The sequence below is a fragment of the Papilio polytes genome, unplaced genomic scaffold (assembly GCF_000836215.1).
Source record: "Papilio polytes unplaced genomic scaffold, Ppol_1.0 DF824024.1, whole genome shotgun sequence".
Lineage (NCBI taxonomy): Eukaryota > Metazoa > Arthropoda > Insecta > Lepidoptera > Papilionidae > Papilio > Papilio polytes.
In genome coordinates, this window is record NW_013525180.1 from 1,367,691 (window position 1) to 1,382,783 (window position 15,093).

At 35.9% G+C, this 15,093-nt stretch overlaps 2 protein-coding genes across 3 annotated transcripts in view; one reads left to right on the forward strand and one right to left on the reverse strand.

Annotated features, from left to right (window-relative positions):
* The window catches only part of LOC106100926 (dolichyl-diphosphooligosaccharide--protein glycosyltransferase subunit STT3B), an 11,066-nt gene extending 5,868 nt beyond the window's left edge, over nt 1-5,198 (reverse strand). Inside the window, exons 1-7 of the mRNA XM_013279991.1 lie at nt 4,886-5,198; nt 4,593-4,811; nt 4,271-4,514; nt 3,699-3,897; nt 3,041-3,212; nt 2,628-2,806; nt 947-1,166 (exon numbers count right to left, since the gene is read on the reverse strand). Coding sequence (XP_013135445.1) covers nt 947-1,166; nt 2,628-2,806; nt 3,041-3,212; nt 3,699-3,897; nt 4,271-4,514; nt 4,593-4,811; nt 4,886-5,067 — 1,415 coding nt within the window. The 5' untranslated portion in view covers nt 5,068-5,198. The remainder of the gene's footprint in view (nt 1-946; nt 1,167-2,627; nt 2,807-3,040; nt 3,213-3,698; nt 3,898-4,270; nt 4,515-4,592; nt 4,812-4,885) is intronic.
* Nucleotides 5,199-5,207: 9 nt separating this feature from the next.
* Nucleotides 5,208-14,880, forward strand: LOC106101070 (BTB/POZ domain-containing protein KCTD3). Of its 2 annotated transcripts, none has more exons than XM_013280167.1 (13): nt 5,208-6,524; nt 6,676-6,989; nt 7,533-7,698; nt 8,178-8,254; nt 8,329-8,422; nt 9,047-9,264; nt 9,779-9,991; nt 10,819-10,935; nt 11,580-11,719; nt 12,416-12,590; nt 13,193-13,289; nt 13,907-14,094; nt 14,740-14,880. In XM_013280167.1, the coding sequence occupies exons 1-13, from the start codon at nt 6,478-6,480 to the stop codon at nt 14,865-14,867; spliced, it is 1,974 nt and encodes a 657-aa protein (XP_013135621.1). In that variant the 5' UTR covers nt 5,208-6,477; the 3' UTR covers nt 14,868-14,880. The 2 variants fall into 2 exon arrangements, with proteins under 2 accessions (XP_013135621.1, XP_013135622.1); XM_013280168.1 differs by having other exon boundaries at nt 8,178-8,236.
* Nucleotides 14,881-15,093: the final 213 nt, after the last annotated feature.

Genomic DNA, 15,093 nt, shown 5'->3' on the forward strand with positions numbered 1-15,093 from the left:
CGTCTCTTTTCTTTTCAAATAGAACAAAAAGGACGAATATACAGACAAGTGAATGTTGTAAAGATACTTAAGATAAGAAACACACCTACAACTATAACTGTACTTATTAATGTAGAACTAAAATATGTCAATTTATACTAATTTTATGAAGAGCAAAGATTTTTGTTTTGTATGTGTTGTAAAAACTACTGGACCGATTTAAAAAATGTTTTTTATATTAAAAAGCTACATTATCAATGAGTAACACAGGCTGTGTTTTATACTCTTTTTATTCTACATGGACAATGTCGCGAGCAACAGCTAGTATTCAATACATGTTTAAGTCTATTAAAACTGGAATAAAAGAATTAAAAATACATCTCCATTTTAGTAAGTTTGTATGCATGTTTACTTTCATGATAGCTGAAGAAATTAACCTAACATTTGTGTTCATATATGTTGGAAATAATTTAATTCTAATATCAATACTGTCACAATCGTGCTAAAGTAAACAGACCATGACAAATGCAACTTTGAATAAGTTACATTGACTTGGTAATAAGGTAGACATGGTGACATTGAAAAGTGCAGCTTACCTATACATTATCATATTTTTTTTGTTATTATTAAAGACTTAGTATTTTAATTTATTCAATTTACACTTGTTATTGAAATTACTTGTGAGTTTTCCATTGAGTATACAAATTAAAAAAAAAACATATTGCTGTATTTTCTTCAGCATATCTCAAAGACATGAAAAAATAATTTGAAATAGATAAAATAATATGTATTAAAAAATTATAATATTTATATTTTTAATCAATACAAATGTATCCTATAAGTATACAAACTTTCCATGACTTTACCTCAAGCAAAACAAATCTAATTTGGGATAACAGACATATAAATATAAAAAAAAAATGTTAAATCCTCTATTTATTGAAGCCACTGTATCTGATTTCATTACACTATAAAAAAATTGTAATTTAAAAACATTACCTTGTCATAAAGATTCTTAACTTCTTCAGTCTCAGTTGGTGACATGACTATCTCATCTTCCTTCAGCACAAGGTCAAGTAATATGGAGAATGCAATACCAGCCAGGATGCACACAACAGGAGTTAAGGTCAACATCAAGCGCACCATCACGCCCGCGAAGTATACCGCACTTAGGGCGTACAGGGCCACTAAAATATACATTTAAATTATATAAATCTGATCGTTTCCTTTGTCAAAATGATACTTCTTACTAATCAAACCAATTCATAATAATGCTAATGTTTAGATGGATGAATATTTGTTAGTGTTTGCAGTCTAAAGTACTGAATGAATCTCAATGAAATTGGCATAGTAGTTTATAGTTTAGTAGAACACACAGGCTACTTTTGAACCCAGAAATAGTTACGGTTCCTATTGGAATCCTATAGGATAAGTTGTTTTGTTTTATTTTATATTTAAATAATCTGTAATCATTCAAATCTCATTAAAATTTGGCATAAATGTTATATTAAATCTGGAGTAATACATTTATCCTCGAAAAATTCGGCATTCCCAAGGAATAAAAGTTTTTGGTTTTTGTATGGGACGAAGTCGCGAGCAAATTACTCCTCTTATAAAGACATATTACCATTGCTATCAACATGGGCGACATTTTAGAGAAATCCATCCACATTTTTGATATGTTGGTTTTCTCAGCTTTATCTCATACTTATCAAAGATAAAACGCATGTTGTACCACAGTATTTGTCCTCAAAACACATAGCAACCCACCATGTTCCACTAATATTTTTCATTTATTTGTTACCTTTTAAAAAATCATAAAACAAGTGTCCAATTAAAATTACGGGTGTTGACAGCCGATGATTTAGTTTGGTTTACGGGGGGACGGCCTATACCATTATGAACCTATTCATAGTGTTTATATCTATTTTATTTTTTGGAGCTAAAAAGACGGGTCAATTGTCTTCAAACTCAAAACTATAGTTTGATCTGAGCAAAATCTAGTTAGATAAAGTTAATAGTACTCCCAAGAGGAAAATGATTTTTTCCATAATGACAAGGAATAAATATTAAGAGCTTCATAAGTATCTTAATTTTGTATATCAACACAATTCCGTACGATTAAAAAGAGATTAATCCATGAAAAGAAACATGAAAATTAATTACCAACATTTTACGATGGAATGCAATTGTTACTTTTTACTGATATCGTTAAATGCCATTTAACATGGCTATTTCAGGAAATATCTTGAAATTACTGAGATAGTACTGTTAAAAAAGATATATTCACTACTCTGTGATACATGAAACCAAAATAAATCCTAATATAAGGAAAATAATGTTTTTATTTTATCATCCCTTTCTTTCTCATAGTATGAGACAGCAATTTGGAAAAAAATTTATAGTACAATAATGGTTTAATTAGTATACTAGAAGCTTTTGCCCGTGACTCAGTCCGCGTGGAATTAAGAAAATAAAAACAAAATCCTATGCATTCTTCCAGAATATCCACTACATCTATGCCAAATTTCATCGAAATCTCCCATTTAGGCTACAAAATCTTACAAACATCCAGCTATTAGGCTACAAAATCTTACAAACATCCATCTATTCGCATTTATAATAGTATGATAATACATACAACTTACCAAAAACTCTTTCATCATTAACATTCTTGATGCAATACCACAATCCTACTGGGAAGGTGCACACAAGAACATGAAGGTCAAAGAAGAATGATGACCAGGTTGTCGGCTGATGTTCTGACACCGATGCTATTATAGGAATGTGTATCTTTGCATATCCTGTATCCCACAGAGAGTAAAACCTAAAATAAATACAAATCTCAATTCATCAAAAAATTTTATGACTTACATATGGTTTCAGACCAAATTTATAAGTGAAAAAGCTCTGTTAGTGTGCTTTTGTTAAAGGGGAATAAAATTAACTAAACCTAAGTGAACCTCTTAGAATAATAAGTGCCATAGTCACTCAAAAAATATTTAACTAAGTTAAAAAAGTAGTACATTATTTAGAGATAGTATAGGTATTTTTTACTTACCGACCACTCCATGGTGCAATAACACCAACATAAGTCAAGAAAACAACCAAGACGAATACTAAAGCAGCTGCAGTCAATCCCCCTACAATTAAAAGCTGTTTCCACTGACCCTTAGGATTGAGACTGTGTAAATACTTCATTGCACCAATAGCCATCAATAATGCAAATACACCTACAAATAATAAAATTATATCAGTTGTAGTAAAGTAATTAAATAAAGCATTTACACTTAGTTATATTTAAATCTAAATTTAACGTGCAGATGGCTATAGGCGTCATTGATCACATCTGTGAACCTGCCGCTTGTTTGCCCCCTTTTCTTATAAAAAAAAAACTAAATCTTGTGAGAAAAAGTTATGTATTGTCTATATCTAGTATTAAATCATAGATTGATTTTCTAACAATTACTATAGATCAAAGATCAATTATCAATTGTAGTTCAATAACACAATTTAGCTTATCAACATTAATAAATTTATTGCAAGAAAATTTTATGAGTTTCGAATTGTTACTAAAACTTTTGTTTCTAAAATAACTAGATATTTTCTTAGGAATCTCTATTTAAAAAGCAACATACAAGAATACTGTTATTGTTGTTTTTAGAGTTTGACATTATGACAAGATGTTGATATAGAAGATTATCTTGGCAGTTTTTTACCTGATGCAGCCATATGTTCACTGGTGCGTATAGGCTGGAAACCTACAAATGGTATCTGCATAGACAACAGCAATCCTATGATATAGAATACGGTATAACTGACAAACAGCCGTTGTGAAAATCTGCCCATGATTAGTAGAACAAATACATGAAGAGGTATCAAATTTATGATGAACACATATCCACCCCATGCTGATACCTAAAACAAATGTTTGAGGTTTTATGTTTTATATACTATATTGCGTTTTTTTAATGATTTATTCTAAAAAGCAATAACTAAAAATAATTGGCACACTCATTTGGCCACTCAACAAGCCCATTAACAACTTTATTGAGATATATATACACTAAGGGCCAGATTAAGTGATCCTTATGTGGAACAGTAACCTATTTTATTTGAAAACTAGGAAAAATAATCATTCATTTATCTTAAACACATCTTTTCTTATTGGATACTCATTATTGATCTAGTGACATTAAAACTGAGAATTGCATATTCTGATAACCTAAGATAACTCATATGCATAAAATTATAATGTTTATATAATACACAAAACTATTAAAATACATACCATGTAGAAATAGGATAGTGCAGTACATATTGACCAAAAGACAGACCCACTTTTCACACTTTTCAACCAGAGATAATATGTAAACTGCAGAGCAAAGATGGCTATACCCTCATTGTCATAGCTGCCAGCCACTGACCTACTACTGTAGCCTGGTACTATCGCTATAAAACAAGCAGCAAATAAACCAGCTCCCCTCGACCATAGCTCTGAAGTTAACAAGTATGTTGCTATGGCCGTCAAACCACTGTAAGAAAAATATGAAATGAATTGTATGTTCCTACAAGTCTGATATTTTATGCATCTAATAAAAATAAAACATTACCTGAATACAGGAGCAAGAAACACACAAATGTCTCTTATATGAATTGGTATGTTTAAGGTGTGCAATAACCAATGAATGGTGCCTGATGTGATCATGAGGCCAGGATATACTGTTCCGCCAACAATACGACCAAGAGGATACCACGCGCGCTCATCAAACCAGTTAAGAAAGTTGTAAAAACCATGCTGCACCATGTACGCGGTGGATCTATAATTGAACCTGAAACACGTATGACCACGTCAAGAACACAATATTTTGACATTATTTTGTGATATTGTCTTGCAAGTACTTACCAAGGATCGAACTCATGAATTATACTTTCAAATCGTATTACAGCAAACAATCGAGATGCAAAACCGGCCAACCAAGCTAGTGTCAGAACTGTGACCGTGATCAACGTACTGAAGCCGGCCGTATTTTGGAATAACCCTTTATTGGGGCCATTAACCGGCTTACCTGCCGCGGTCGCCGGCATTTTTTAATATCACAATTCTTCTATTTAACCTAATAATTCACAATAATAACTTTTTCATACATCAGTTCCAACAAAATGAATTTAAGAAATTGATTGACTTTTCAGTGACGGACACGTCTCTCTCAATATAGTGTTGCTAGTAGACGTGAGCGTTATTTCACGTCACTAGTTACAATCACCTGTGACGAGATATGTAACGGCGTCACTAGCTTCGAGTCAAATTAAAAGTAGTGATTTTTGTAACTACTTAACTCGGGCGTGTTCGGCTCCGAGGTCGTGATTTTTGTAAATGCGTTACTCGGGCGTGTTCGGCTACGAAGTCGTGATTTTTGTAAATGCGTTACACGGGCGTGTTCGGCTACGAAGTCGTGATTTTTGTAAATGCGTTACTCGGGCGTGTTCGGCTACGAAGTCGTGATTTTTGTAAATGCGTTACTCGGGCGTGTTCCGTTTTGAAGTGATTTATATAATGCGTTGCTCGGGAGAGCTCGGTGTCGAATTAGTGATTTTTGTAAATGTAATACTCAGGCGTGTTCGAGTCCGAAGTCGTGATTTTTGTAAATGCGTTATTCGGGTGAGGTCGGTCGGTCAATAGGGAATATTTCTTCTACATGTTTCTACTTGTTATGAGATAGCCAGAATAAAATATTGACTGGAAAAAATTCAACAATTGAGCTAATAAAAAATAAATAACATTGCGATCATTTTCATACGACTAAAACGCGTTTTTTAGTAAGATAGACTTGTAGTTAGTAATCGTACGAACATAATCAAAAATGAAAATAAGCAAGGCATCAGACAGAAAGTTTAATTATTCAAAAAGGCAATACAAATGACAAATTGAAATTATTTTACATCTATTACAGAGGATTTATTTTAATAGGCTATTATTTTTGCAATGGAAATAACTAGTTACAAAAATCACTAGCTTTGAAACATGTGACGCCGAACAAATCACTAGTTTCGTTACGTTTCTCGAAAATGACGTAACGACTCACGCCTAGTTGCTAGAATTAAAAACCCAAAGAAAGTACAAAAGTAAAATATAAGACAATCGGGACATTATGTGCGATTAATTATGTTTTGAAAGAATATGTAATATCCTAAGGTTTATTTGGCAAGCGATAACTCTTTTCACTTCTACGATCTACGTTATGCAAATATTTCTTAATTTTTTGTCGCAAAAACAAATCGATTTCATCTGTCCAGATTTTGTGATTATTTTGACAATTAAATTGACGTAAAAGTTAGACGGAGTTGCGATGAATTACTCTTTGACAGCTGTTTAGAAGTGATATATCCGATATGAAAGTTATTTATTGAATTTCAAAACAATAAAAAAGAAAATTTCATATCGAATCTATTAACTTTAGAAACATATAGTCACCGCAGACACTGAATTTAATTAATATGGCTAATTACCAAGAAATTGTACATTTAAATGTCGGTGGTACAAGGTAATTTAAAATAGATTTCACTAATTTTATTTACGTTTCACTTTCCATTGACTTTCTATGTGATAAGTGTTCATGATAGATTTTTTTCCGTGAATAACCAAAAGTATTAGTGATGATTTTAAAAATATTTGATTAATATCTGTTATTTCAGGTTTGCTACCTCCTGGCATACATTAACTTGGGTTCCAGATACATTCTTTACAGCATTACTCAGCGGTCGTATACCCACAGTGAGAGATGAGACAGGTGCGATCTTTATTGATAGAGATCCCAATCTATTTGGGCTTATTTTAAACTTTCTTCGCACCAGAGATATAGATCTGACCACAGTAAATATAAGAGCACTACGACATGAATGTGATTACTTTGGTATAACCCCACTCTGTAGGAGATTGGCACTTTGCGATGAGATGAATCATTCAGCATGTGGGGATGTATTGTTTTATGGATACCTACCTCCACCATGTAAGTTATTTAATTATACTAACATTTATCTAATTAATCATATAGATATGTTTATTTATATTTGAGAACCACATAAAACATATTGACAAAAACAGTAAATTATAATGTCAAAACAATATTTGCAATATAAAAAAATGATGTTATTTTTTTACTATCAATACCAATTTAAATAAATAAATCAATAAAAATCAAAGAGTGTCGGTGTCTCAGTGATTTGAACACTTGACTTATAATCTACAGGTCTTGGGTTCGAATCCCGTCATGTACCAATGTGATTTTCGATTTTTCAAATTTTCATATGTACATAATTTACCCGACGTTCTTACGGTGAAGGAAAACATCTTGATGCAACCTGCACATATCATCGAAGAAATTCAAAGATATGTGTGAAGTCAACCAACTCGCACTTGGCCAGAGTGGTTGACTATGGCCTAGTCATCCCGTATAAGAGTAGGCTCTGAGCCCCTCGGTGGGGACATATAGTGAGCTGGTGATGATGATGATGATGGTGATACTAATTAAATCGAAATATTGTCTTTTTAGTGAATCCACCAATTCCTGGTAATGGGAACACAAGAAATACTACCAACTGTTCGAGGAAGAATTCTACAGCATCAAACACAGATGTCGCTACAAATAGATCTCATTCCAGAAACTCATCCCTTGACCTTCGCACAGTTGGTAGAATACCATCACAAGATCAACTGAGGCAAGTAGTATAATACTGCATAATATAAGAAACCATACAAAGGTGTGGTATTTTTATGAATGTAATATTCAATAATTGTATTAGTATGCATCTCTGTTGCCAGATGATGATCTAACCTAGGTCTCGGGATTGCAGCTAACAGCTACTATTAATATGGTGTGATTCAAAGTATTTTACATCTAATTTTGATTTTTCGATGTTCTTTAGCCTCCTAGACAAAGTGACTTTCGATTAGCAATATTGCTAGTAAAATAGACAAAATGTGTCAAAACTTATAAGAATAAATCTATAACTTATCAAGAGTTTTGTCAGTTCCAGAAGTTTTTGATTTTTCGAACAGCAATTTTGATAATCCAATGTTAATTTGTCTAGGTTGAGTTTCAAAGTTGATAAAACACTTGTAATGGTTAAACAATTGTGTTCAAATATGTAATTAATTTTATCTGTTTAAAAATTTAGTGTAATATTTGCCTTTTCAGCCGATGCGGTAGAGGTCATTCTAGAGCAGCTTCTCTCGGCAACACTGAGTGCCATAAAGGTCTGCGTCCACCTGAAAGTATGCTCAGTGTCTATTACTTCTTATAACTGTGTTTCTCAGTATTGATTTAATAATAATGTTTTATTATTTAGTGAATACATGGGCAGACAGTTTGAAAGTACAAATTATCAAGGCACATCACAACTGGATAGCTGTTGCATATACACATTTTGTTACTGGATACAGGTTTGATAACTTTGTATTCTTAAGCATCATCTCCCCTGCCATATCCTACTCCCGTAGAGTCGGCGCACCGGGTTTTCGCCCTCCAAATAACTATTATCCATCATCTCAGTCATCACTCCCTTCTTGATCATGTCACCTTTCACACAATCCATCCATCTCTTTCTAGGTTTACCCCTATTTGTGTATCCCTATTGGTGTATCCCTCCACATTCATAAGTAACATCCATCTTGTTACATGTGATTCATCCCTTCTCATAACATACCCATACCACACTAAAGTTAATAATAAAAGAAAATAAAATTAGTAGCCTATTTTTGTTCGTATCATTAGATAGATTTCTTTTTAATTAGCATAAATGGCTAGTATGGTCCCATAACGTTAGCGAAAAAATTTTCTGGGTATTAACTTCATCTCTCATATTTACATTTACTATTGCATTACTACTGGCATAGACAGAGACCTTTCATTGTTATTGAATATAGTGAATGATCGGAAATATTTATATTATTATGGAATTTCCTATTGTTAGAGTCATTGAGGAAGAAATATTTGCTTGAGATCTTGATCCATTGTTTCCTAAATATGGTAATGAATGAAATATTGACAAAATATTGTACTTTTAGATTAACCGACTCTTGTGGTTGGTATGTGGTATTTCAATCGCCCGTACAAGATTCTGTGATAGAACGTATAGCATTGAATGCTAAAACTGGAGGTGGGGCTACGTCCAGTGGCAGTAATACGTCCGGTACTGATGTTATGCTGGGAATAGCAAGCGGCCCACTTGTACGGTTATGGGCATTCTCGACTCATACGGAGCCAGTCAGAAGGACTTTAGTTGGTAAGACTATGTTGTTATCTGTAATTTAAAAAAGTAAACACTCTTTGTTGTGTACGATGTCGGCTATCAGAGCCTGTAGGTTTTTAAAGTTTTTTAAATACAGAACCCTACACTTACGACACGTTATAGCATATATGTTTTCACGCTATTTCATTTAGGGTTAAGCATATTGGAAAGAAAAACTATGCAAGAATGGGATTAAAACGCTAAGCCAATAGCAATAAAGTATGGTTACTGTGGTAACGGTAATTGTTAGCCAATAGCAAAGGTCATGGTTGTCACTTGTTTATTGGTAATTGTAAGATTTTAATTTTTTGGATATTTGTATGTATTGAAATAACTAGAACTATTGGACCATTAAAAAGCTATATTATCACTAAGTAATATAGGTCATGTTTTTATTGTTTTTTTAATTCCACGCGGACAAAGTTGCGAGCAACAGTTAGAGGTTTACAAATTACGAAACAGTACAGCATGTATAATTTTAGTAAGTGTGTGTTGTGATACTGTCCAGGTACGTTCAACCTGGGCGTGCGCGTGGAGCAGCTGGTGTTCGTGGGGCCGCAGCTGGTGGCGCTGAGCGGCGCGGGCGCGCGCAGCAAGGCGGGCGTGTGGCACACCAGCACGCAGCACTGGCAGACGCAGGACGTGGCGCACCTCACCACGCACGACACTGCCGGCTCCTTCCTGCTGCTCGGCACCGCCACCGGAGCCATCAATTATATCGGTAAGTATATCATCACCAGCTCATTATACCCCACTGAGGGGCTCGGAGCCTACCCTAATTTATCGGTGACTAGGCCATAGTCAACCATGCTGGCCCACTACGGGTTGGTTGACTTCACACATATCTTTGAATTTCGTCCCCAATATAGGCATGAACGTCGTTTAATTTATGCAAACCACTTTGGTACATGGGGGGTTCAAACCCTTTATTGCTTAAACTTCTGAGTCACCAACGCGCTAAGCAAAAAGAGACATGTCTTACTAATATTATAAATGCGAAAGTTTAAATGGATAGATGTTTGTTAGAGTTTGCCCACTGAACTATTGAAAGGATCTCGAAATTTTGCATAAATGTAGAACATAGTCTTGAAGAAAAGATCTTGTTCGTTTGTAACCTTTGTAATGTGTCTGTCAAAAGATGAAAAAAAAGAAACGTCATCTGTCACTTTTGAGAGCCACACACACGTGTTCTGAAAAAACGTTGATTCGATTATTTTCGCCGACGCTTGAGTTTTCCATTATTATTGTTTCTTGTGCCTACTGTTTTTCCTCCTTTTGGATGTGGAAGTGTTGCTCCTACAGGCAGCGTAGTAGAAGGAGGAGTGTGCCGTCTGGGATCGGAGTATCTGTTGCCCAAAAGTTTAGGAAGCAGTCAAGAAGCCGAAGGCAGCCAATGAACTGAACCCAGCTGATGTGCTTGTCGCTTCCTTGTAAGCGAGGTTGATCGCCGTTTTAGTTTTTTAATTTATAACTTTTTTTATATAACAGAATAACGCGACACCTTACATTATATAAAAAATGTAAACCATGTTATTCATTTATTTGCAGATATGCAGAAGTTCCCGCTGCGTATGAAAGACAATGATCTTCTAGTAACACAACTTTACAAGGATCCCAATCAAGAACCAATCACTGCAATATCCGTATATCTTACACCCAAAACAAGTAAGTAAAACATTTTTTTTTAATTTATACTTTCTTACAGATATCTACACTCTAAACTATGTAAGGTGCTGAATATTTTTTTATGAATAAATACAAAAAAAGCTAATTTTAAATAAATACTTCAAATAAATTTTTCAGATCCAGGTATGTATTTCCATATTGTACAGATCTTATTCATGAAATATGGTAAAACCATTGAATACATTTTTATTATACAGGAATATTTAGTATCAAAGTGAAAAGATAGAATTCCATAAAAAAAAGTCAATAGTCCACCAATATACGGCGGTAACAAACATGACGTAACAATCTTAAAATATTTATATTAAATTAATGCATTGCAATGCATAAAACATTTACTTTAAAGCATTTTTTATGAGAACGTTATTTTTGTAATAATAAATAATAATAATCTATGATTGGATATTTTGTGGACTTACAAATGTAACACTTTATGCCATGACAATATAAAAAAAAACAACGAACGAATTAAGCGGGAATCTGTTTCGGCAGCGTCATATCTAATGACATTGCAAAAAGTAATACAGAAGATGTAAAAACGGAATTTACTAAAGTCAAGTTTAAATTTAGTTTTTATTTTATGCTGTTTTATTTAGTTACTCGTATGTATGTTTTTTAATTAGATCTGTGCGGCAACTGGATAGAGATAGCGTACGGCACGCGGTACGGCTCGGTCCGCGTCATCGTGCAGCACCCGGAGACCGTCGGACATGGGCCACAGCTCTTCCAGACCTTCACCGTGCATCAGAGTCCTGTTACCAAGGTGAATATATAATTATTTAGTATACCAAGATAACAATTTTAACCTATTCAACTTGTATGAATTTTTAACTTCATACCACCCTATCATGGCTTAATAAAAACAAACTAGCAACGCAAGCGTCTTGTCTTGACATCTGTGACTTGTTCAATTTATACAAATTAAAACTTTAGGTATTAAAAGTGTATTTATTAGTGCCTTTTATCACTAATGCCTGGAACCACAATAATAATGCTTTGGCTACTCGCTCAATGAAATAAAGATCTAATGCTACCTAAATACCTTTCAAATAATTATATGTCTTTTGGGATACATAAAATGAGGTTATTTCCCCTTTTTATGCCCAATTACTTCAAATTTACTCCTTTCAACCTTTTTCTTACAAGAGAAACAGAACTAAACAAGTCTTTCGTAAGCATACTCTTCGGATTGCATGCGGAATTACTTCCACTTCACATCTATCTGTGTAGTCGGTGTATTGCGGGATGTGAGCTGGCACATTTGTGCAACAGATGTTTCATCATCATCATCATCACCAATTCACTATATGTCCCCACCGAGGGGCTCGGAGTCTACCCTAAGTTAAAGTGACTAGGCCATAGTCAACCACGCTGGCCAAGTGCGGGTTGGTTGACTTCACACATAAATTTGGATATGTGCAGGTTGCACAGATGTAAACTATAAAATCGGTGTTTTCAGGTGTCATTATCAGAGAATTACTTAGTGTCAGTATGCAGTGAGTACAACCACGTGCGGTCGTGGCGCGTGACTCGCTTCCGCGGTATGATCTCCACGCAGCCTGGTACCACGCCCAAGGCAGCCTTCAAGGTGCTAGCATTGGAGGCGCCCACTGCACAGCCGCATAACGACTGTGGTGAGTTTTTTTTTAAAATAGTAAATTTTTGTTAATCTTACTAATATTGTAAATACGAATGTTTAGATGGATTGATGTTTGTTAAAGTTTTTAGCCTAAACGGCTACACGGATCTTGATTAAATTTGGCAAAGACGGAGATGATAGTCTGGAAGAACACATAGGCTTTTAATTTTTTTTTTTAATTCCACGCGGACGGAGTTGCGGACGACAGCTAGTTTATTAATATTTATTGTACCATCCAACTAAGCTCTAGGGTTATGCTACGGTAGAGGTAGTGAGCGTTTATGCATTAATGTGCCTTTTTTAAAGAAATGTTTAATGCGGTGTTAGTCGTGCCATCGAATAATTTTTACTGCTGTTATAACACCAATACCATAGTGCATTGGTAATTTTTTTGTAGGGTTTTTTTATTATCGACGTGTCAAAATATTATGTCTTGTGCTAAGGTATGGTTTACGACAACATTCGAATGCAAGATCCGAACCCTCGACCACGTGATTGGAATCCATACCCCTAACCATTAAGCTATTGGCGCTTCTTACGGGTTACTTTGATAATTTTATATAAGCGTAATGTATGTTTGTTAACTTGTAATTTCAGGACCTTATGGTGAGCAAGATGAAGAACAAATATTCATACAGAAAGTTGTCCCTGATACCGATACTTTGTATGTACGATTGGCTTCTAACGGAAAAAGGTAAGTCCACTAATTTGCAGTAATATTTTCTCGATAAATCCAAAAAAGTAAATTACAAGGGGAATGTTACAATGTAAATATAAAAATGGTTCGTTATGTATCTTTTCATAGGAATTAGTATGAAAGCAAATTATATGTGTATTTACTACCATACATTACATACATTTATCACAAATGTGGTATTTATTTTTAACAGTGGTAGAGCCCGCTTTAACATCTTTGCACGGATGGGTCGGCTCGCCCGGTGAAATATCACGACCACACAGAAGACAGGTGTGAAGTGGGAGCAATTCCACGTTTCGTCTGATGAGTATGGTGCCGGAGGCCCAATTTTATTCCCTTTCCCGTTCCATCCTCTTCTTATAAGGAAAGGATTGGATGAGAATGTGGATTTGAAGGTGGAGGAGATGCATAAAGCGGAAATATCCTCTTTATGTGCGTCTCCTCTTCCGTCGATTTAGGGTAGGCAACGCATCTATAATTGCGGATGTCTATAAGCAGCGGTCGCTTCGCAATTTTGGCGAATTTATGTGGCCGCTTGCTCGTTTGCCACCTTTTAATAAAAATATTTGTGATTTTATAAAGTAGAAGTGTATGCTAGTTGGTTATGTTGTCAGGGTGTGTACGATCCGTTCGGTGGACGGGTCCGCGGTGTCGTGCTTCACTGTGGCGGAGTGCGAGGGCGCGCTGCGGCCGCGCCGGCTGCTGCTGTGCGGACACCGCTCCGGCGCCGCGCAGCTGTGGGACCTCACAGCGCCCACGGACCGCGCCGCGCGCCTCGCCCCGCCCGCCGCCGCCGCCACCGGTCAGTAATACTGTATTTTTTTTGTTTTGTTTCCTATCCATACATATGTATGTAATGTATGTAAGGTACATATTACTTGAGTGCGAAAGAGCCAGCTGAAAATCAGCATAGGAAGGCTAAATCCGTCCTGCATACGCTGAGCTGGCTATCTTTTGCCACGATTGTATGTTTTTTGGAATGAGTCCTTTTATGTAATTTCTTTTTTTGTGGCAATAAATACATATTCATTCATATTCATACATGATCACCACCGCACTATACGTCCCTACTAAGCACGCTGACCCAGTGCATGTTTGTAACTTTCCACTAGGGTTTTAACGGAACTGCGCTTCCGCATCCGCAAGAAATATTAACTCCGCATCCGCTTCCGTTATTTATTATGCAATGTTATAACGGAGGTTAATAAACGTCTTTAACGCGAGTGGGGCGATTAGGTATTGTTTATGCGGCTCGACACTTTTTCATACAATCATCACTGATGATTAGTAAATCTTCAAAAGCATTTGATAGATTAATTTTTGTTGTTTTAAGCGCTGCTGTCCTATTTTACTGACCAAGTCAAACACACATAGGTTACTTATTTTGTTTTCTTGAATTCCACGCCGACGGAGTCGCAGGTGAAAGCTAATAACTTTATAATTCCAGGTGAGGGGGAGGAGTCTCCGGTGGGGGAGGGCGGTCCGTCCCCCGACGAGTTAGTACGGCTACTGTCAGCGTGCGAGCTGGACGCGGCGCCCGCGCTGCCGCACTCGCCCAGCCGCCTGCAGCTGTGAGCCCGCGCCCGCGCCCGCGCCCGCGCCCGCGCCCGCCCCCGCGCCCGCCTGGCGCGATACGCAGGTTGTATCGCATTATTCTACAATAACTGCTACTTGAATATACCTTGGCTATGGACCCAACACTGATGTGCAAAGTTAGCGCCAATAGCCTAATGGTAGGATTTCCGATCACGGGGTCGAGGGTTTGGATACCATTTGACTTGTAAACCTTTTAGCACAAGCC